This window comes from Callionymus lyra, chromosome 6 (genome assembly GCF_982586985.1).
Source record: "Callionymus lyra chromosome 6, fCalLyr1.hap1.1, whole genome shotgun sequence".
NCBI classification, from domain to species: Eukaryota; Metazoa; Chordata; class Actinopteri; order Syngnathiformes; family Callionymidae; genus Callionymus; species Callionymus lyra.
The window spans coordinates 97,636-122,294 of NC_141823.1; the positions used below are offsets into that span (position 1 = coordinate 97,636).

Sequence of the window (24,659 nt, forward strand, 5' to 3'; positions counted from 1 at the left end):
CATCTACTGTCTGACCTCACATCTACCTGTCTGACCTTACATCTACCTGTCTGACCTTTCCTCTACCTGTCTGACCTCACCTCTACCTGTCTGACCTCACATCTACTGTCTGACCTCATATCTAACTGTCTGACCTCACATCTACTGTTTGACCTCACATCTACCTGTCTGACCTCACATCTACTGTCTGACCTCACATTTACCTGTCTGACCTCACATCTACCTGTCTGACCTCACATCTACTGTCTGACCTCATATCTACCTGTCTGACCTCACATCTACTGTTTGACCTCACATCTACCTGTCGGTCTCACATCTACTGTCTGACCTCACATCTACCTGTCTGACCTCACATCTACTGTCTGACCTCACCTCTACCTGTCTGACCTCACCTTTACCTGTCTGACCTCACATCTACCTGTCTGACCTCACATCTACTGTCTGACCTCACATCTACTGTCTGACCTCATATCTACTGTTTGACCTCACATCTACCTGTCGGTCTCACATCTACCTGTCTGACCTCACATCTACCTGTCTGACCTCACATCTACTGTCTGACCTCACCTCTACCTGTCTGACCTCACCTCTACCTGTCTGACCTCACCTCTACCTGTCTGACCTCACATCTACCTGTCTGACCTCACATCTACTGTCTGACCTCAAATCTACCTGTCTGACCTCACATCTAATGTCTGACCTCATATCTACCTGTCTGACCTCACATCTACTGTCTGACCTCACATCTACCTGTCTGACCTCACATCTACTGTCTGACCTCACATCTACCTGTCTGACCTCACCTCTACTGTCTGACCTCACATCTACCTGTCTGACCTCACATCTACTGTTTGACCTCACATCTACCTGTCGGTCTCACATCTACTGTCTGACCTCACATCTACCTGTCTGACCTCACATCTACTGTCTGACCTCACCTCTACCTGTCTGACCTCACCTCTACCTGTCTGACCTCACATCTACCTGTCTGACCTCACATCTACCTGTCTGACCTCAAATCTACCTGTCTGACCTCACATCTAATGTCTGACCTCATATCTACCTGTCTGACCTCACATCTACTGTCTGACCTCACATCTACCTGTCTGACCTCACATCTACTGTCTTACCTCATATCTACCTGTCTGACCTCACATCTACTGTCTGACCTCACATCTACCTGTTTGACCTCACATCTACCTGTCTGACCTCACATCTACTGTCTGACCTCACATCTACCTGTCTGACCTTACATCTACCTGTCTGACCTTTCCTCTACCTGTCTGACCTCACCTCTACCTGTCTGACCTCACATCTACTGTCTGACCTCATATCTAACTGTCTGACCTCACATCTACTGTTTGACCTCACATCTACCTGTTTGACCTCACATCTACCTGTCTGACCTCACATCTACTGTCTGACCTCACATCTACCTGTTTGACCTCACATCTACCTGTCTGACCTCACATCTACTGTCTGACCTCACATCTACCTGTCTGACCTTACATCTACCTGTCTGACCTTTCCTCTACCTGTCTGACCTCACCTCTACCTGTCTGACCTCACATCTACTGTCTGACCTCATATCTAACTGTCTGACCTCACATCTACTGTTTGACCTCAAATCTACCTGTCGGTCTCACATCTACTGTCTGACCTCACATCTACTTGTCTGACCTCACATCTACTGTCTGACCTCACCTCTACCTGTCTGACCTCACCTCTACCTGTCTGACCTCACCTCTACCTGTCTGACCTCACATCTACCTGTCTGACCTCACATCTACTGTCTGACCTCACATCTACCTGTCTGACCTCACATCTACTGTCTGACCTCACCTCTACCTGTCTGACCTCACCTCTACCTGTCTGACCTCACCTCTACCTGTCTGACCTCACATCTAATGTTTGACCTCATATCTACCTGTCTGACCTCACATCTACTGTCTGACCTCACATCTACCTGTCTGACCTCACATCTACTGTCTGACCTCACATCTACCTGTCTGACCTTACATCTACCTGTCTGACCTTTCCTCTACCTGTCTGACCTCACCTCTACCTGTCTGACCTCACATCTACTGTCTGACCTCATATCTAACTGTCTGACCTCACATCTACTGTTTGACCTCACATCTACCTGTCTGACCTCACATCTACTGTCTGACCTCACATTTACCTGTCTGACCTCACATCTACCTGTCTGACCTCACATCTACTGTCTGACCTCATATCTACCTGTCTGACCTCACATCTACTGTTTGACCTCACATCTACCTGTCGGTCTCACATCTACTGTCTGACCTCACATCTACCTGTCTGACCTCACATCTACTGTCTGACCTCACCTCTACCTGTCTGACCTCACCTTTACCTGTCTGACCTCACATCTACCTGTCTGACCTCACATCTACTGTCTGACCTCACATCTACTGTCTGACCTCATATCTACTGTTTGACCTCACATCTACCTGTCGGTCTCACATCTACCTGTCTGACCTCACATCTACCTGTCTGACCTCACATCTACTGTCTGACCTCACCTCTACCTGTCTGACCTCACCTCTACCTGTCTGACCTCACCTCTACCTGTCTGACCTCACATCTACCTGTCTGACCTCACATCTACTGTCTGACCTCAAATCTACCTGTCTGACCTCACATCTAATGTCTGACCTCATATCTACCTGTCTGACCTCACATCTACTGTCTGACCTCACATCTACCTGTCTGACCTCACATCTACTGTCTGACCTCACATCTACCTGTCTGACCTCACCTCTACTGTCTGACCTCACATCTACCTGTCTGACCTCACATCTACTGTTTGACCTCACATCTACCTGTCGGTCTCACATCTACTGTCTGACCTCACATCTACCTGTCTGACCTCACATCTACTGTCTGACCTCACCTCTACCTGTCTGACCTCACCTCTACCTGTCTGACCTCACATCTACCTGTCTGACCTCACATCTACCTGTCTGACCTCAAATCTACCTGTCTGACCTCACATCTAATGTCTGACCTCATATCTACCTGTCTGACCTCACATCTACTGTCTGACCTCACATCTACCTGTCTGACCTCACATCTACTGTCTTACCTCATATCTACCTGTCTGACCTCACCTCTACTGTCTGATCTCAACTCTACTGTCTGACCTCATATCTACCTGTCTGACCTCACCTCTACATGTCTGACCTCACATCTACCTGTCTGACCTCACATCTACTGTCTGACCTCACATCTACCTGTTTGACCTCACATCTACCTGTCTGACCTCACATCTACTGTCTGACCTCACATCTACTGTCTGACCTCACATCTACCTGTTTGACCTCACATCTACCTGTCTGACCTCACCTCTACCTGTCTGACCTCACATCTACCTGTCTGACCTCACATCTACTGTCTTACCTCACATCTACCTGTCTGACCTCACCTATACCTGTCTGACCTCACATCTACCTGTCTGACCTCACATCTACCTGTCTGACCTCACATCTACAGTCTTACCTCACCTCTACCTGTCTGACCTCACATCTACCTGTCTGACCTCACCTATACCTGTCTGACCTCACATCTACCTGTCTGACCTCACCTCTACCTGTCTGACCTCACATCTACCTGTCTGACCTCACCTCTACTGTCTGACCTCACATCTACTGTCTTACCTCACATCTACTTGTCTGACCTCACATCTACCTGTCTGACCTCACATCAACTGTCTGACCTCACATCTACCTGTCTGACCTCACCTCTACCTGTCTGACCTCACCTCTACCTGTCTGACCTCACATCTACCTGTCTGACCTCACCTCTACCTGTCTGACCTCACATCTACCTGTCTGACCTCACCTCTACCTGTCTGACCTCACATCTACCTGTCTGACCTCACCTCTACTGTCTGACCTCACATCTACTGTCTGACCTCACATCTACCTGTCTGACCTCACCTCTACCTGTCTGACCTCGCCTCTACCTGTCTGACCTCACATCTACCTGTCTGACCTCACATCTACTGTCTGACCTCACATCTACCTGTCTGACCTCACCTCTACCTGTCTGACCTCACATCTACCTGTCTGACCTCACCTCTACCTGTCTGACCTCACCTCTACCTGTCTGACCTCACATCTACCTGTCTGACCTCACATCTACCTGTCTGACCTGCTTTTATCCTCCACTCCTTAAACTCAAATGTTCTTCATCAAGGGTGAAGTTTCACAGACACGTCAAGGAAGAAGATCCTGGACGAAGGTCACATGAAGAACATACGAGACTCACCTCGTAATTTGGGGGAATTCTGGCACCGAACCCCAAAGCTGAAAACCTTTTGTCACTGAGAGACAGAAGAGAAAAAACATGAATTAAAGATTTAGTTCCTGCAGGTTCAGAACTTTTCTTCTTTCTTCTTCTGCACCAGCTTTGATGAGAAGACGTTTGAAAGAAACAATTGTTCGTCTTTGAACGTTGAACACAAACAAAAACACAAAAACACCAAACATGTTGTTCATCTACTTTTTAGTGAGTTCATCTAATTACCTCCTTGGCAGAGGTATGCACTGAGTCAGTGCTTACGTTTTACTTCATGAAATTATTTCTTTACATCTTTTGACTGTAAAAAATATTTTTAAAAAGACGTAAGAAAAACTTTATTTTAAAAGAAAAACAAACTTAAACAAGAAAATAAGTTTTAAAAGGACACATTTTGATGAAAAAGGTTTTAATTCGAATGTTATTTTTGTGATTTTCAGTTTAATGTATAATAATTATTATGATATTTATAATAAAAAAACAGCATAAAGTTTTCTTGTCAATAAAGTCAATTGATCAAAAAACTAGTTTCTTTAAACATCAATTTTTCTGATTTTATTGACATTTTTCAATCGTTTGTTTTGTCCTGATGTTCCTGACTTTTCACTTCCTGTCAGTATGACCTTCCTGCGACCTCTCGACCTCAAACTCAGAAACATGCTTCACGCCTAAATAAAGGAGCAGCTGATCTTTCCATCTCCCTCTAATGATGATGAAGATGATGATGATGATGATGATGATGATGATGAAGATGAAGATGAAGATGAAGATGAAGATGAAGATGAAGATGAAGATGAAGATGATGAAGATCATGATGAAGATCATGATGAAGATGATGATGATGATCACGAAGATGATGATGATGATGATGATGATGATGATGATGCTGATGATGATGAAGATGATGATGGTGAAGATGATGATGAAGATGAAGATGATGATGATGATGATGATGATGATGATGATGATGATGATGAAGATGATGAAGATGATGATGAAGATGATGATGGTGATGATGATGATGATGATGATGATGATGATGATGAAGATGATGATGATGATGATGATGATGATGATGATGATGAAGATGAAGATGAAGATGAAGATGAAGATGATGATGATGAAGATGAAGATGAAGATGATGAAGATGAAGATGAAGATGAAGATGAAGATGAAGATGAAGATGATGAAGATGACGATGAAGATGAAGATGATGATGAAGATGATGAAGATGATGAAGATGATGAAGATGATGAAGATATATGTTTCCTCTCCTCCTGATGGAGTGATGGGAGATGAATCTGGCGTAGGAACCTCTCGTGGAGCTACAGCCCACACAGATAATGACTCATCATGAGAACTTGAAGCTTCATCACTGAAGGATAAAAGCTTCGCCTACGTTTCTCTCCTCAGAGAGATTTTCAAAATAAAAGACAAGATCCAGAATCACAAGCGTTTATAAGTTTCTTCCAAATATTATATTATTTTTAATTCATTTGATGCTTCGGAGCTAAAATGTTTTTCAGTTTCATGTAAATCCTTCACTTAAAAATATCTTCATTTACACTGAAATATATTTATGTTAAGCATTTCAAAGTGATTGACAGATGAAGAGTCTTATTGACACACTATTGATCTTGATTGATGACGTCACAGTATCTCCGCGGCAACGATCAATACATTTCTGATTTTTATTGAAATATTTTCTATTGATTCTTTTCAATAGGATCTGCTGTCACTCAAGAGAGGATCCGCTGTCACTCAAGAGAGGATCCGCTGTCGCTCAAGAGAGGATCCGCTGTCGCTCAAGAGAGGATCCGTGTTCACTCAAGAGAGGATCCGCTGTCACTCAAGAGAGGATCCGCTGTCGCTCAAGAGAGGATCCGCTGTCGCTCAAGAGAGGATCCGCGTTCACTCAAGAGAGGATCCGCTGTCACTCTAGAGAGGATCCGCTGTCACTCAAGAGAGGATCCGCTGTCACTCAAGAGAGGATCCGCTGTCGCTCAAGAGAGGATCCGCTGTCGCTCAAGAGAGGATCCGCTGTCACTCAAGAGAGGATCCGCTGTCGCTCAAGAGAGGATCCGCTGTCGCTCAAGAGAGGATCCGCTGTCACTCAAGAGAGGATCCGCGTTCACTCAAGAGAGGATCCGCTGTCACTCAAGAAAGGATCCGCTGTCGCTCAAGAGAGGATCCGCTGTCGCTCAAGAGAGGATCCGCGTTCACTCAAGAGAGGATCCGCTGTCACTCAAGAGAGGATCCGCTGTCGCTCAAGAGAGGATCCGCTGTCGCTCAAGAGAGGATCCGCTGTCACTCAAGAGAGGATCCGCGTTCACTCAAGAGAGGATCCGCTGTCGCTCAAGAGAGGATCCGCTGTCACTCAATAGAGGATCCGCTGTCGCTCAAGAGAGGATCTGCTGTCACTCAAGAGAGGATCCGCTGTCGCTCAAGAGAGGATCCGCTGTCGCTCAAGAGAGGATCCGCTGTCGCTCAAGAGAGGATCCGCTGTCACTCAAGAGAGGATCCGCTGTCGCTCAAGAGAGGATCCGCTGTCGCTCAAGAGAGGATCCGCTGTCACTCAAGAGAGGATCCGCGTTCACTCAAGAGAGGATCCGCTGTCACTCAAGAAAGGATCCGCTGTCGCTCAAGAGAGGATCCGCTGTCGCTCAAGAGAGGATCCGCGTTCACTCAAGAGAGGATCCGCTGTCACTCAAGAGAGGATCCGCTGTCGCTCAAGAGAGGATCCGCTGTCGCTCAAGAGAGGATCCGCTGTCACTCAAGAGAGGATCCGCTGTCGCTCAAGAGAGGATCCGCTGTCACTCAAGAGAGGATCCGCGTTCACTCAAGAGAGGATCCGCTGTCGCTCAAGAGAGGATCTGCTGTCACTCAAGAGAGGATCCGCTGTCGCTCAAAAGAGGATCTGCTGTCACTCAAGAGAGGATCCGCTGTCGCTCAAGAGAGGATCCGCTGTCGCTCAAGAGAGGATCCGCTGTCGCTCAAGAGAGGATCTGCTGTCGCTCAAGAGAGGATCCGCTGTCGCTCAAGAGAGGATCCGTGTTCACTCAAGAGAGGATCCGCTGTCGCTCAAGAGAGGATCCGCTGTCACTCAAGAGAGGATCCGCTGTCACTCAAGAGAGGATCCGCTGTCGCTCAAGAGAGGATCCGCTGTCACTCAAGAGAGGATCCGCTGTCACTCAAGAGAGGATCCGCTGTCACTCAAGAGAGGATCCGCTGTCACTCAAGATGGAGATGGTCATGATATCTTGATGGACCTTCAGCGCCGCCGTCGTGGCTGTAGAGTAGGCCAGAGGCTAAAGGCTAAGCTAACGGACAATCGGAGACGGGACAGACCATCGATCCTCACGATCACGATGATCAAGGGCCAGATCTAGAGATGTTGATCTTCACAGAGACCTTCACTGACTCCAGACGCTCTCGTGGACCTTCAGGACCGACAGAGACACATGCTTGAGGAGGTTTCATCATGTACGTGAATAAACGCAGGTGTAGACGTTACTGTGAAGAAAGTCTTGTGTTGTCAGGACTTAGAACTGTTGACTGTCAGCCTGCGCCCATACTATCTACCACGCCAGTCACATGATCATGTGACTACATTCCTCCGTCATTGTGTGGATCTTCTCACAGGAAGATGGCGCCGCAGCGTGTGATCCACACAATGACGGATTTAGAATCAACATCCTGACGTTCAGGACGTGCACAGAGTCAAACCTCTTCCTCCACCTGGGAGGTCTGATCATAACCTGGTCCACCTTCAGTCCCAGGTCATTCCTCTGGTGTAGAGACAGACTGTGACCACTAAGACAATCAGAAAGTAAACACCAGCTGTGAGGACGTCATCAGAGACTGCTTTGACACCACGGACTGGGAAATGAAGTCTCATGAGGACATCGAGGGTCAGACACAGATTCTTTAAATTCCTGCTAAGACTTAAATTCCTGAAGCTTGGACAAACTACTGTCTATCATGACCATCTCCCATGATGCAACACTATCATCAGTGAACACATGGAGCACCAATGCTCCTCCCATGATGCAACACTGTCATCAGTGAACACATGGAGCACCAATGCTCCTCCCATGATGCAACACTGTCATCAGTGAACACATGGAGCATCAACGCTCCTCCCATGATGCAACACTGTCATCGGTTAACACATGGAGCACCAATGCTCCTCCCATGATGCAACACTGTCATCAGTGAACACATGGAGCATCAATGCTCCTCCCATGATGCAACACTGTCATCGGTGAACACATGGAGCACCAATGCTCCTCCCATGATGCAACACTGTCATCAGTGAACACATGGAGCACCAATGCTCCTTCCATGATGCAACACTGTCATCAGTGAACACATGGAGCATCAATGCTCCTCCCATGATGCAATACTGTCATCAGTGAACACATGGAGCACCAATGCTCCTCCCATGATGCAATACTGTCATCAGTGAACACATGGAGCACCAATGCTCCTCCCATGATGCAACACTATCATCAGTGAACACATGGAGCACCAATGCTCCTCCCATGATGCAACACTGTCATCAGTGAACACATGGAGCATCAATGCTCCTCCCATGATGCAACACTGTCACCGGTGAACACATGGAGCACCAATGCTCCTCCCATGATGCAACACTGTCATCAGTGAACACATGGAGCACCAATGCTCCTCCCGTGATGCAACACTGTCATCAGTGAACACATGGAGCACCAATGCTCCTCCCGTGATGCAACACTGTCATCGGTGAACACATGGAGCACCAATGCTCCTCCCATGATGCAACACTCATGAGTTTGAGGACAGGAGTGAATCGTCTGTGTTGAGCTGGAACAAAAATTTCCCGAAGGAGACCCAGAGGATCAATCAAGTCATGATATGATTGACAGGATGTTGTTCGTTGTGACAACTCTTCTGTGACGTCAGCAGACGAACACACAACCTTACCTTCAGTGATCGTTCCACCGGTATGATCAACACGGAAAGATTTCTACCTTTTATTGAATTATAGTCTGAGATGTTTCTCCATCAATTATCCGACAGCAAACCTTGATGGATCCATGACAGCTGACTGACCTGTCGTAGTCCTGACAGATCTCGCCCACAGCGACCAGAGCTTTGAGATACTCGTTGGGCTGGTAGGGGTTGATGTAGTGCAGCGAGCAGCTGTTCCGAGGGTCTCCGTTGGAGGCTGTGAAGTCGATGGCAACCTGTGAACACGAGAGGATTCAAAGCCAACAGCAGAATAAATGATACGATGAAAGATGGAAAATGTCTTTTCAACATTTTCTCCTCCCACACAGAAGTTTTCAGCAAAACATGATTAATATTCACCAGAAATACAGGTTTGATTTTGAGCTTGAGATTTTTAACAGTCAGAGAACAACATCCAGAGAAAAAACAGTCAGAGAACAACAGTCAGAGGACAACATTCAGAGAAAAAACAGTCAGAGAAAAAAACAGTCAGAGGACAACAGTCAGAGGCAAAGTCAAAGAACAACAGTCAGAGAAAAACAGTCAGAGAAAAAACAGTCAGAGAACAACAGTCAGAGAAAAAACATTCAGAGAAAAAAACAGTCAGAGGACAACAGTCAGAGGCAAAGTCAAAGAACAACAGTCAGAGAAAAAACAGTCAGAAAAAAACAGTCAGAGAAAAAACAGTCAGAGGACAACATTCAGAGAAAAACATTCAGAGAAAAAACAGTCAGAGAAAAATAGTCAGAGGCAAAGTCAAAGAACAACAGTCAGAGGACAACATTCAGAGAAAAAACAGTCCAAGAAAAAAACAGCCAGAGGACAACAGTCAGAGAACAACATTCAGAGAAAAAACATTCAGAGAAAAAAACAGTCAGAGGACAACAGTCAGAGGCAAAGTCAAAGAACAACAGTCAGAGAAAAAACAGTCAGAGAAAAACAGTCAGAGAAAAAACAGTCAGAGGACAACATTCAGAGAAAAACATTCAGAGAAAAAACAGTCAGAGAAAAATAGTCAGAGGCAAAGTCAATTAACAACAGTCAGAGAACAACATTCAGAGAAAAAACATTCAGAGAAAAACAGTCAGAGAAAAATAGTCAGAGGACATCAGTCAGAGAACAACAGTCAGAGAAAAAACATTCAGAGAAAAAACAGTCAGAGGACAACAGTCAGAGGCAAAGTCAAAGAACAACAGTCAGAGAAAAAACAGTCAGAGAAAAACAGTCAGAGAAAAAACAGTCAGAGAACAACAGTCAGAGAAAAAACAGTCAGAGAAAAAACAGTCAGAGGACAACATTCAGAGAAAAACAGTCAGAGGACAAAAGTCAGAGGCAAAGTCAAAGAACAACAGTCAGAGGACAACAGTCAGAGGACAACAGTCAGAGAAAAAACAGTCAGAGAAAAAATAGTCAGAGAACAACAGTCAGAGGACAACAGTCAAAGAAAAATAGTCAGAGGACATCAGTCAGAGAACAACCTTCAGAGAAAAAACAGTCAGAGAAAAATAGTCAGAGGCAAAGTCAAAGAACAACAGTCAGAGAACAACAGTCAGAGAAAAAACTGTCAGAGAAAAACAGTCAGAGAAAAAACAGTCAGAGAACAACAGTCAGAGGACAACAGTCAGAGGACAACAATCAGAGAAAAATAGTCAGAGGACATCAGTCAGAGAACAACCTTCAGAGAAAAAACAGTCAGAGGACAACAGTCAGAGGCAAAGTCAAAGAACAACAATCAGAGGACAACATTAAGAGAACAACAGTCAGAGAAAAAACAGTCAGAGGCAAAGTCAAAGAACAAAAGTCAGAGGAAAACAGTCAGAGGACAACATTAAGAGAACAACAGTCAGAGAAAAAACAGTCAGAGGCAAAGTCAAAGAACAAAAGTCAGAGGACAACATTGAAATAACAACAGTCAGAGAACAACAGTCAAAGAACAACAGTCAGAGGAAAACATTGAAATAACAACAGTCAGAGAACAACAGTCAAAGAACAAAAGTCAGAGGACAACATTGAAATAACAACAGTCAGAGAACAACAGTCAAAGAACAACAGTCAGAGGAAAACAGTCAACGAAAAACAGTCAGAGACAACAGTCACAAGACATTGGTCGGAGGAAAAATGTTTAGAAACTTGAAATGAGCTACAACAGTTTCAACACAAACACAATGAACGACAACATCAGTGACAACAACTCACGGTGAAGTGGATCTGACATCCTCCCATGATGTAGTCCAGGAAGGAGTAGACTCTGTGGAGCTGAAGACGAACCAGAGGAAACCAGAGTCCAGATCAGAACAAGTTGTTGAAAGATCTGACATCATGAGACAGTCTTGAGTGACTCATGAGTCAGTCTTGAGTGACTCATGATGTCAGTCTTGAGTGACTCATGATGTCAGTCTTGAGTGACTCATGATGTCAGTCTTGAGTGACTGATGCCAGTCTTGAGTGACTCATGAGTCAGTCTTGAGTGACTCATGATGTCAGTCTTGAGTGACTCATGATGTCAGTCTTGAGTGACTGATGTCAGTCTTGAGTGACTCATGAGTCAGTCTTGAGTGACTCATGATGTCAGTCTTGAGTGACTCATGATGTCAGTCTTGAGTGACTGATGTCAGATTTGAGTGACTCATGAGTCGGTCTTGAGTTACTCATGATGTCAGTCTTGAGTGACTCATGATGTCAGTCTTGAGTGACTCATGATGTCAGTCTTGAGTGACTGATGCCAGTCTTGAGTGACTCATGAGTCAGTCTTGAGTGACTCATGATGTCAGTCTTGAGTGACTCATGATGTCAGTCTTGAGTGACTGATGTCAGTCTTGAGTGACTCATGAGTCAGTCTTGAGTGACTCATGATGTCAGTCTTGAGTGACTCATGATGTCAGTCTTGAGTGACTCATGATGTCAGTCTTGAGTGACTCATGTCAGTCTTGAGTGACTCGTGAGTCAGTCTTGAGTGACTGATGTCAGTCTTGAGTGACTCATGATGTCAGTCTTGAGTGACTGATGAGTCAGTCTTGAGTGACTCATGAGTCAGTCTTGAGTGACTCATGAGTCAGTCTTGAGTGACTGATGTCAGTCTTGAGTGACTCATGAGTCAGTCTTGAGTGACTCATGATGTCAGTCTTGAGTGACTCATGATGTCAGTCTTGAGTGACTGATGTCAGATTTGAGTGACTCATGAGTCAGTCTTGAGTGACTCATGATGTCAGTCTTGAGTGACTGATGTCAGTCTTGAGTGACTCATGATGTCAGATCTTTCAAACTGAGAAACCTGGTGTTTGACAAATGTCTCTAGTTCAACACTGAACAAAACTCACACACACAGTCACACACACTCTCACACTCATACACACACACTCTCACACTCGTACACACACACTCTCACACTCGTACACACACTCACACACACTCTCACACTCATACACACACACTCTCACACTCAGACACACACACTCTCACACTCAGACACACACACAGTCACACACTCTCACACTCACACACACTCTCACACTCATACACACACTCTCACACTCAATCACACTCACACACACTCACACAGACTCACACACTCACACACACACTCTCACACTCACATTCACACACACACTCTCACACACATACTCACACACACTCACACTCATACAAACACACAGACTCACAACTCTCCGTCAATCAAGAAAGTACCTTGAGATCTGCTAAGATGACGACTCCAGAGTTTTTATAGTTTCTTTTCTTCTGCTTATACTTTGGATTCACACAATCCCAGGATACCTTGAAGAGACGACAACACGAGTCAACACGAGTCAACACGAGTCAACAAGAGTCAACAAGAGTCAACAAGAGTCAACAAGAGTCAACACGAGTCAACAAGAGTCGACACGAGTCAACACGAGTCGACACGAGTCAACAAGAGTCAACACGAGTCAACACGAGTCAACAAGAGTCAACACGAGTCAACAAGAGTCAACAAGAGTCAACACGAGTCAACAAGAGTCAACACGAGTCAACAAGAGTCAACACGAGTCAACACGAGTCAACACGAGTCAACAAGAGTCAACACGAGTCAACAAGAGTCAACACGAGTCAACAAGAGTCAACACGAGTCAACACGAGTCAACAAGAGTCAACACGAGTCAACAAGAGTCAACAAGAGTCAACACGAGTCAACAAGAGTCAACACGAGTCAACAAGAGTCGACACGAGTCGACACGAGTGGACACGAGTGGACACGAGTCGACAAGAGTCAACAAGAGTCAACAAGAGTCGACAAGAGTCAACAAGAGTCAACAAGAGTCAACAAGAGTCAACAGAAGTCAACAAGAGTCGACACGAGTCAACACGAGTCGACACGAGTCAACAAGAGTCAACACGAGTCAACACGAGTCAACAAGAGTCAACAAGAGTCAACAAGATTCAACAAGAGTCAACACGAGTCAACAAGAGTCAACACGAGTCAACAAGAGTCGACACGAGTCGACACGAGTCAACAAGAGTCAACACGAGTCGACACGAGTCAACAAGAGTCAACAAGAGTCAACAAGAGTCAACAAGAGTCAACACGAGTCAACACGAGTCGACACGAGTCGACACGAGTCAACAAGAGTCAACACGAGTCAACACGAGTCAACAAGAGTCGACACGAGTCGACACGAGTCAACAAGAGTCAACACGAGTCGACACGAGTCGACACGAGTCGACACGAGTCGACACGAGTCGACAAGAGTCGACACGAGTCGACAAGAGTCTACACGAGTCAACAAGAGTCAACACGAGTCAACACGAGTCAACACGAGTCAACACGAGTCAACAAGAGTCAACACGAGTCAACACGAGTCAACACGAGTCAACACGAGTCAACACGTGTCAACACGAGTCAACACGTGTCAACACGAGTCAACACGAGTCAACACGAGTCAACACGAGTCAACATGAGTCAACACGAGTCAACACGAGTCAACACGAGTCAACACGAGTCAACACGGGTCAACGTGAGTCAACACGAGTCAACACGAGTCAACACGAGTCAACATGAGTCAACAAGAGTCAACACGAGTCAACACGAGTCAACATGAGTCAACACGAGTCAACACGAGTCAACACGAGTCAACACGAGTCAACATGAGTCAACAAGAGTCAACACGAGTCAACACGAGTCAACACGAGTCAACACGAGTCAACAAGAGTCAACACGAGTCAACACGAGTCAACACGAGTCAACATGAGTCAACACGAGTCAACATGAGTCAACACGAGTCAACACGAGTCAACATGAGTCAACAAGAGTCAACACGAGTCAACACGAGTCAACACGAGTCAACACGAGTCAACACGAGTCAACAAGAGTCAACACGAGTCAACACGAGTCAACACGAGTCAACATGAGTCAACACGAGTCAACATGAGTCAACACGAGTCAACACGAGTCAACATGAGTCAACAAGAGTCAACACGAGTCAACACGAGTCGACGAAGCAGCGAAGAATCAACAAACTTTGTTTCCACGAGAAATCTTCTGCATCTCCTTGAAAGTAGCGAAGAATTCTCCGATGAAGTCGTGTTTTCCTCGCGAGTCGTGATCCCAGACCAGACACTAGAAGACAGAGTGTGAGTGTTTGTTTTTGTGTGTGAGTGTTTGTGTGTGTGTGTGTGTGTGTGTGTGTGTGAGTGTTTGTGTGTGTGTGTGTGTGTGTGTGTTTGACACCTTGAGTTTACGATCCTCATCACAGCTGCAGAGAGAAATGAGCGACACTTTGAAAGGTTCCCACACAGGGTTGAGGTTGTTCTTGATTACCTTGATCAGGAAAACATGACATGAGACGATAAACAACAGCAGAGTTTTAAGAAGAACAATGAGAAGAAGATGATGAAGAAGAAGAAGAAGAAGAAGAAGAAGAAGAAGATGAAGAAGAAGAAGAAGAAGAAGAAGAAGAAGAAGAAGAAGAAGAAGAAGAAGACTTTGACTTTTGACTTTTAAAATAACTTTATTGCAAAAAGTTCTTTACAAAGTTTTCATCCAAAGTGACATGTGCGACTCTTCAGTCGAGCCATTGTGCAAATTGTAGTGTATTTTCTTTCATTGCACAAATTTGTCCATTTTTCCCCCATTTTGTAAAAAACATTTCTGTGTTGTTGGTGACCCTGTGGAAGCAGAACTCCAGCCTCAGTCTGGATCTAATGTTCTGCTTCCACAGAGCCACCACACCCAGCGAGTGTCCATTCTGCAGCTGGTCCCTGCGGGTCAGATACACCGCCATCTTTGCCTCCCCCACCAGGTAGTTGAGGATCTGGCTTCTTTCTTTGTATTTTTTGGTGTATCTGACCCCGCCTATAAAAACAGGGACAGAGAACACCAGGTTAAAAAGACTAAAAACAACAGTTAAAACATTAAAAAACCCTGCCAGCCTCCCTCACTCTTTAAAGATGTGGAAGGTGTTCTCTGGTTGGCTGCAGAATGGACACTCGTCTGAGACCCCGGGGTTAAAACGTGCTAAATAAGATTTACTTGCGATCGCCCCATGTAAAATCCTCCACTGGAGAAGAAGAAGAAGAAGAAGAAGAAGATCTACCTCAGTTCGGTGGACCAGCTGTTCAGTGTTGTCATCATTGATTCGGTAAATTTCCAAAAAAGGGTCTGATTTGCTAAAAAGATCCTGAAACGATGAACAAACCAACAGTTGTTTGTTTATCAAAAGAGTTCATTGAAAAGTTTGAAAAACATTTTACACTTTAAAGGTCATTAATGTGAAAACTCTCGTGACTTTTTAACATGTTTTAAACATTAAAGTCTTCAACGTGTCGTTCATCACGACGGTGATCAGTTTTGAAGTTATTTATCAATAAAGTTCTCGTCTGAAATCAAACGGTTTAAATATATATTTATGTAAGTGTGTTATCACTCTGGCGCAGGTGTCTCTAGAAGATCTACATCAGTGAAGAACATGTTAATAAATATATATTTATGTAAACATGGTGACATCACTCTGGCGCAGGTGTCTCTAGAAGATCTACATCAGTGAAGAACATGTTAATAAACAAATATATATTTATGTAAACATGGTGACATCACTCTGGCGCAGGAGTCTCTAGAAGATCTACATCAGTGAAGAACATGTTAATAAATAAATAAATATTTATGTAAACATGGTGACATCACTCTGGCGCAGGAGTCTCTAGAAGATCTACATCAGTGAAGAACATGTTAATAAATAAATATATATTTATGTAAACATGGTGACATCACTCTGGCGCAGGAGTCTCTAGAAGATCTACATCAGTGAAGAACATGTTAATAAATAAATAAATATTTATGTAAACATGGTGACATCACTCTGGCGCAGGAGTCTCTAGAAGATCTACATCAGTGAAGAACATGTTAATAAATAAATATATATTTATGTAAACATGGTGACATCACTCTGGCGCAGGAGTCTCTAGAAGATCTACATCAGTGAAGAACATGTTAATAAATAAATATATATTTATGTAAACATGGTGACATCACTCTGGCGCAGGAGTCTCTAGAAGATCTACATCAGTGAAGAACATGTTAATAAATATATATATATTTATGTAAACATGGTGACATCACTCTGGCGCAGGAGTCTCTAGAAGATCTACATCAGTGAAGAACATGTTAATAAATATATATTTATGTAAACATGGTGACATCACTCTGGTGCAGGAGTCTCTAGAAGATCTACATCAGTGAAGAACATGTTAATAAATATATATTTATGTAAACATGGTGACATCACTCTGGTGCAGGAGTCTCTAGAAGATCTACATCAGTGAAGAACATGTTAATAAATATATATATATTTATGTAAACATGGTGACATCACTCTGGCGCAGGAGTCTCTAGAAGATCTACATCAGTGAAGAACATGTTAATAAATATATATTTATGTAAACATGGTGACATCACTCTGGCGCAGGAGTCTCTAGAAGATCTACATCAGTGAAGAACATGTTAATAAATAAATATATATTTATGTAAACATGGTGACGTCACTCTGGCGCAGGTGTCTCTAGAAGATCTACATCAGTGAAGAACATGTTAATAAATAAATATATATTTATGTAAACATGGTGACATCACTCTGGCGCAGGAGTCTCTAGAAGATCTACATCAGTGAAGAACATGTTAATAAATAAATATATATTTATGTAAACATGGTGACATCACTCTGGCGCAGGAGTCTCTAGAAGATCTACATCAGTGAAGAACATGTTAATAAATAAATATATATTTATGTAAACATGGTGACATCACTCTGGCGCAGGTGTCTCTAGAAGATCTACATCAGTGAAGAACATGTTAATAAATATATATTTATGTAAACATGGTGACATCACTCTGGCGCAGGTGTCTCTAGAAGATCTACATCAGTGAAGAACATGTTAATAAATATATATTTATGTAAACATGGTGACATCACTCTGGCGCAGGAGTCTCTAGAAGATCTACATCAGTGAAGAACATGTTAATAAATAAATATATATTTATGTAAACATGGTGACATCACTCTGGCGCAGGAGTCTCTAGAAGATCTACATCAGTGAAGAACATGTTAATAAATATATATTTATGTAAACATGGTGACATCACTCTGGCGCAGGAGTCTCTAGAAGATCTACATCAGTGAAGAACATGTTAATAAATAAATATATATTTATGTAAACATGGTGACATCACTCTGGCGCAGGAGTCTCTAGAAGATCTACATCAGTGAAGAACATGTTAATAAATATATATATATTTATGTAAACATGGTGACATCACTCTGGCGCAGGAGTCTCTAGAAGATCTACATCAGTGAAGAACATGTTAATAAATATATATTTATGTAAACATGGTGACATCACTCTGGCGCAGGAGTCTCTAGAAGATCTACATCAGTGAAGAACATGTTAATAAATATATATTTATGTAAACATGGTGACATCACTCTGGCGCAGGTGTCTCTAGAAGATCTACATCAGTGAAGAACATGTTAATAAATATATATTTATGTAAACATGGTGACATCACTCTGGCGCAGGAGTCTCTAGAAGATCTACATCAGTGAAGAACATGTTAATAAATAAATATATATTTATGTAAACATGGTGACATCACTCTGGCGCAGGAGTCTCTAGAAGATCTACATCAGTGAAGAACATGTTAATAAATAAATATATATTTATGTAAACATGGTGACATCACTCTGGCGCAGGAGTCTCTAGAAGATCTACATCAGTGAAGAACATGTTAATAAATATATATATATTTATGTAAACATGGTGACATCACTCTGGTGCAGGAGTCTCTAGAAGATCTACATCAGTGAAGAACATGTTAATAAATATATATATATTTATGTAAACATGGTGACATCACTCTGGTGCAGGAGTCTCTAGAAGATCTACATCAGTGAAGAACATGTTAATAAATAAATATATATTTATGTAAACATGGTGACATCACTCTGGCGCAGGAGTCTCTAGAAGATCTACATCAGTGAAGAACATGTTAATAAATAAATATATATTTATGTAAACATGGTGACATCACTCTGGCGCAGGAGTCTCTAGAAGATCTACATCAGTGAAGAACATGTTAATAAATAAATATATATTTATGTAAACATGGTGACATCACTCTGGTGCAGGAGTCTCTAGAAGATCTACATCAGTGAAGAACATGTTAATAAATATATATTTATGTAAACATGGTGACATCACTCTGGCGCAGGAGTCTCTAGAAGATCTACATCAGTGAAGAACATGTTAATAAATATATATATATTTATGTAAACATGGTGACATCACTCTGGCGCAGGAGTCTCTAGAAGATCTACATCAGTGAAGAACATGTTAATAAATATATATTTATGTAAACATGGTGACATCACTCTGGCGCAGGAGTCTCTAGAAGATCTACATCAGTGAAGAACATGTTAATAAATATATATATATTTATGTAAACATGGTGACATCACTCTGGCGCAGGAGTCTGTAGAAGATCTACATCAGTGAAGAACATGTTAATAAATATATATTTATGTAAACAGAGTAACTTCAGGTGGTATTTCCAACGCATTACTAACAAACTTTACGTCTTTAATGAATAAATCTCACGATGATGTGTTTCTTCAACAAGTAGAAACTTTATAAACATCTGTAGTTAAGATTAATATATAAACATAGATAGGATCTGGAGAACCCGGAGTAAACATCTGTAGTTAAGATTAATATATAAACATAGATAGGATCTGGAGAACCCGGAGTAAACATCTGTAGTTAAGATTAATATATAAACATAGATACGAGCTGGAGAACCCGGAGTAAACATCTGTAGTTAAGATTAATATATAAACATAGATACGAGCTGGAGAACCCGGAGTAAACATCTGTAGTTAAGATTAATATATAAACATAGATACGAGCTGGAGAACCCGGAGTAAACATCTGTAGTTAAGATTAATATATAAACATAGATAGGTCCTGGAGAACCCGGAGTAAACGTCACGAGTGGATCCAGAGGTTCAGCTTCTATAGTTGAAGTAACACCTGAAGAAGATCAAATCTTCCAACAGAGCTGTTAGTGAATCATTGGAGGCAGAAACAAATCTTTGATAAAACACTAAAATCAAAGGTTTGAAGACGAAGATGTTGTCGATACTTTTGTGACGCGACGTGTTGAGAGATTGAACTGAAGATAGATTTAAATAAAGTGTTTGAGATGATTCTGCGTCAAAGAGCCAGACTTCAATCCAACATGTTGCTGCAGAGAATCTAACATGTTGCTGCAGAGAATCTAACATGTTGCTGCAGAGAATCTAACATGTTGCTGCAGAGAATCTAACATGTTGCTGCAGAGAATCTAACATGTTGCTGCAGAGAATATAACATGTTGCTGCAGAGAATCTAACATGTTGCTGCAGAGAATCCAACATGTTGCTGCAGAGAATATAACATGTTGCTGCAGAGAATCTAACATGTTGCTGCAGAGAATCTAACATGTTGCTGCAGAGAATCTAACATGTTGCTGCAGAGAATCTAACATGTTGCTGCAGAGAATCTAACATGTTGCTGCAGAGAATCTAACATGTTGCTGCAGAGAATCTAACATGTTGCTGCAGAGAATATAACATGTTGCTGCAGAGAATCTAACATGTTGCTGCAGAGAATCCAACATGTTGCTGCAGAGAATATAACATGTTGCTGCAGAGAATCTAACATGTTGCTGCAGAGATCTAACATGTTGCTGCAGAGAATATAACATGTTGCTGCAGAGAATATAACATGTTGCTGCAGAGAATCCAACATGTTGCTGCAGAGAATATAACATGTTGCTGCAGAGAATCTAACATGTTGCTGCAGAGAATCTAACATGTTGCTGCAGAGAATCTAACATGTTGCTGCAGAGAATCTAACATGTTGCTGCAGAGAATCTAACATGTTGCTGCAGAGAATATAACATGTTGCTGCAGAGAATCTAACATGTTGCTGCAGAGAATCCAACATGTTGCTGCAGAGAATATAACATGTTGCTGCAGAGAATCTAACATGTTGCTGCAGAGAATATAACATGTTGCTGCAGAGAATCTAACATGTTGCTGCAGAAAATCTAACATGTTGCTGCAGAGAATATAACATGTTGCTGCAGAGAATCCAACATGTTGCTGCAGAGAATATAACATGTTGCTGCAGAGAATCTAACATGTTGCTGCAGAGAATCTAACATGTTGCTGCAGAGAATCCAACATGTTGCTGCAAAGAATCTAACATGTTGCTGCAGAGAATCTAACATGTTGCTGCAGAGAATCGAACATGTTCCTGCAGAGAATCTAACATGTTGCTGCAGAGAATCTAACATGTTGCTGCAGAGAATCCAACATGTTGCTGCAGAGAATCTAACATGTTGCTGCAGAGAATCTAACATGTTGCTGCAGAGAATCCAACATGTTGCTGCAGAGAATCCAACATGTTGCTGCAGAGAATCTAACATGTTGCTGCAGAGAATCCAACATGTTGCTGCAGAGAATATAACATGTTGCTGCAGAGAATCTAACATGTTGCTGCAGAGAATCCAACATGTTGCTGCAGAGAATATAACATGTTGCTGCAGAGAATCTAACATGTTGCTGCAGAGAATCTAACATGTTGCTGCAGAGAATATAACATGTTGCTGCAGAGAATATAACATGTTGCTGCAGAGAATCCAACATGTTGCTGCAGAGAATATAACATGTTGCTGCAGAGAATCTAACATGTTGCTGCAGAGAATCCAACATGTTGCTGCAAAGAATCTAACATGTTGCTGCAGAGAATCTAACATGTTGCTGCAGAGAATCGAACATGTTCCTGCAGAGAATCTAACATGTTGCTGCAGAGAATCTAACATGTTGCTGCAGAGAATCCAACATGTTGCTGCAGAGAATCTAACATGTTGCTGCAGAGAATCTAACATGTTGCTGCAGAGAATCCAACATGTTGCTGCAGAGAATCCAACATGTTGCTGCAGAGAATCTAACATGTTGCTGCAGAGAATCTAACATGTTGCTGCAGAGAATCCAACATGTTGCTGCAGAGAATATAACATGTTGCTGCAGAGAATCTAACATGTTGCTGCAGAGAATCTAACATGTTGCTGCAGAGAATCTAACATGTTGCTGCAGAGAATCCAACATGTTGCTGCAGAGAATCCAACATGTTGCTGCAGAGAATCTAACATGTTGCTGCAGAGAATCTAACATGTTGCTGCAGAGAATCTAACATGTTGCTGCAGAGAATCCAACATGTGCAGATCTTCAGGTCAGTTGTTGAAGGTCGAACACTTTCTCGTTCAATAGATTCGTCTCCGGAGAGACGAGCTTCCTGTCTGTGTTGTCATGGCAACGGCCTGCCAGTGGCTTCAGCATCTGATCCGACGCAGATGTCAGTATTAACTGCTTTACAACAACAGACGCTCACGACAAGAAGTGACGGCAACTTGAGCAGCAGAGACGACAGAGTTAATGTGTGATCTGACGGATTTAAGAAATGACTTAATAAATGTCTGTAGTTAAGATTAAATATATAAACATATGTATTTAAGAAATGACTTTATAAACGTCTGTAGTTAAGATTAAATATATAAACATCTGTATTTAAGAAATGACTTTATAAACGTCTGTAGTTAAGATTAAATATATAAACATCTGTATTTAAGAAATGACTTTATAAATGTCTGTAGTTAAGATATAAATATTTAAAGATCTGTAGTTAAAACATAAATATATAAACATCTGTAGTTAAAACAAAATATAAAAACATCTGTAGTTAAGACATAAATATATAAACATCTGTAGTTAAGATATAAATATATAAACATCTGTAGTTAAAACATAAATATATAAACATCTGTAGTTAAGATATAAATATATAAACATCTGTAGTTAAGACATAAATATATAAACATCTGTAGTTAAGATATAAATATATAAACATCTGTAGTTAAGACATAAATATATAAACATCTGTAGTTAAGATATAAATATATAAACATCTGTAGTTAAAACAAAATATAAAAACATCTGTAGTTAAGACATGAATATATAAACATCTGTAGTTAAGATATAAATATAAAAACATCTGTAGTTAAGATATAAATATATAAACATCTGTAGTTAAAACATAAATATATAAACAGCTGTAGTTAAAACAAAATATAAAAACATCTGTAGTTAAAATATAAATATATAAACATCTATAGTTAAGATATAAATATATAAACAGCTGTAGTTAAAACATAAATATAAAAACATCTGTAGTTAAAATATAAATATATAAACATCTGTAGTTAAGATATAAATACATAAACAGCTGTAGTTAAAACATAAATATAAAAACATCTGTAGTTAAAATATAAATATATAAACATCTGTAGTTAAGATATAAATATATAAACATCTGTAGTTAAAACAAAATATAAAAACATCTGTAGTTAAGATATAAATATAAAAATATCTGTAGTTAAGATATAAATATATAAACATCTGTAGTTAAAACATAAATATATAAACATCTGTAGTTAAGATATAAATATATAAACATCTGTAGTTAAGACATAAATATATAAACATCTGTAGTTAAGATATAAATATATAAACATCTGTAGTTAAGACATAAATATATAAACATCTGTAGTTAAAACAAAATATAAAAACATCTGTAGTTAAGACATAAATATATAAACATCTGTAGTTAAGATATAAATATAAAAACATCTGTAGTTAAGATATAAATATATAAACATCTGTAGTTAAAACATAAATATATAAACAGCTGTAGTTAAAACAAAATATAAAAACATCTGTAGTTAAAATATAAATATATAAACATCTGTAGTTAAGATATAAATATATAAACAGCTGTAGTTAAAACATAAATATAAAAACATCTGTAGTTAAAATATAAATATATAAACATCTGTAGTTAAGATATAAATATATAAACAGCTGTAGTTAAAACATAAATATAAAAACATCTGTAGTTAAAATATAAATATATAAACATCTGTAGTTAAGATATAAATATATAAACATCTGTAGTTAAAACAAAATATAAAAACATCTGTAGTTAAGATATAAATATAAAAATATCTGTAGTTAAGATATAAATATATAAACATCTGTAGTTAAAACATAAATATATAAACAGCTGTAGTTAAAACATAAATATAAAAACATCTGTAGTTAAGATATGAATATATAAACATCTGTAGTTAAAACAAAATATAAAAACATCTGTAGTTAAGACATAAATATATAAACATCTGTAGTTAAGATATAAATATAAAAATATCTGTAGTTAAGATATAAATATATAAACATCTGTAGTTAAAACATAAATATATAAACAGCTGTAGTTAAAACATAAATATAAAAACATCTGTAGTTAAAATATAAATATATAAACATCTGTAGTTAAGACATGAATATAAAAACATCTGTAGTTAAGACAGGAATATAAAAACATCTGTAGTTAAGACATGAATATAAAAACATCTGTAGTTAAGATATAAATATATAAACATCTGTAGTTAAGATATAAATATAAAAATATCTGTAGTTAAGATATAAATATATAAACATCTCTAGTTAAAACATAAATATATAAACAGCTGTAGTTAAAACATAAATATAAAAACATCTGTAGTTAAAATATAAATATATAAACATCTGTAGTTAAGACATGAATATAAAAACATCTGTAGTTAAGACAGAATATAAAAACATCTGTAGTTAAGACATGAATATAAAAACATCTGTAGGTAAGATATAAATATATAAACATCTGTAGTTAAGATATGAATATAT

General features: G+C 40.6%; 1 protein-coding gene across 1 annotated transcript in view; it reads right to left on the bottom strand.

Annotated features, from left to right (window-relative positions):
- Window positions 1-24,659, bottom strand: part of cpne7 (copine VII) — a 55,347-nt gene that overhangs the window by 19,520 nt on the left and 11,168 nt on the right. Inside the window, exons 5-11 of the mRNA XM_087792847.1 lie at window positions 15,882-15,965; window positions 15,017-15,106; window positions 14,807-14,905; window positions 13,000-13,086; window positions 11,512-11,571; window positions 9,418-9,551; window positions 4,294-4,348 (exon numbers count right to left, since the gene is read on the bottom strand). Of these exons, the coding sequence (XP_087648973.1) occupies window positions 4,294-4,348; window positions 9,418-9,551; window positions 11,512-11,571; window positions 13,000-13,086; window positions 14,807-14,905; window positions 15,017-15,106; window positions 15,882-15,965 (609 nt within the window). The remainder of the gene's footprint in view (window positions 1-4,293; window positions 4,349-9,417; window positions 9,552-11,511; window positions 11,572-12,999; window positions 13,087-14,806; window positions 14,906-15,016; window positions 15,107-15,881; window positions 15,966-24,659) is intronic.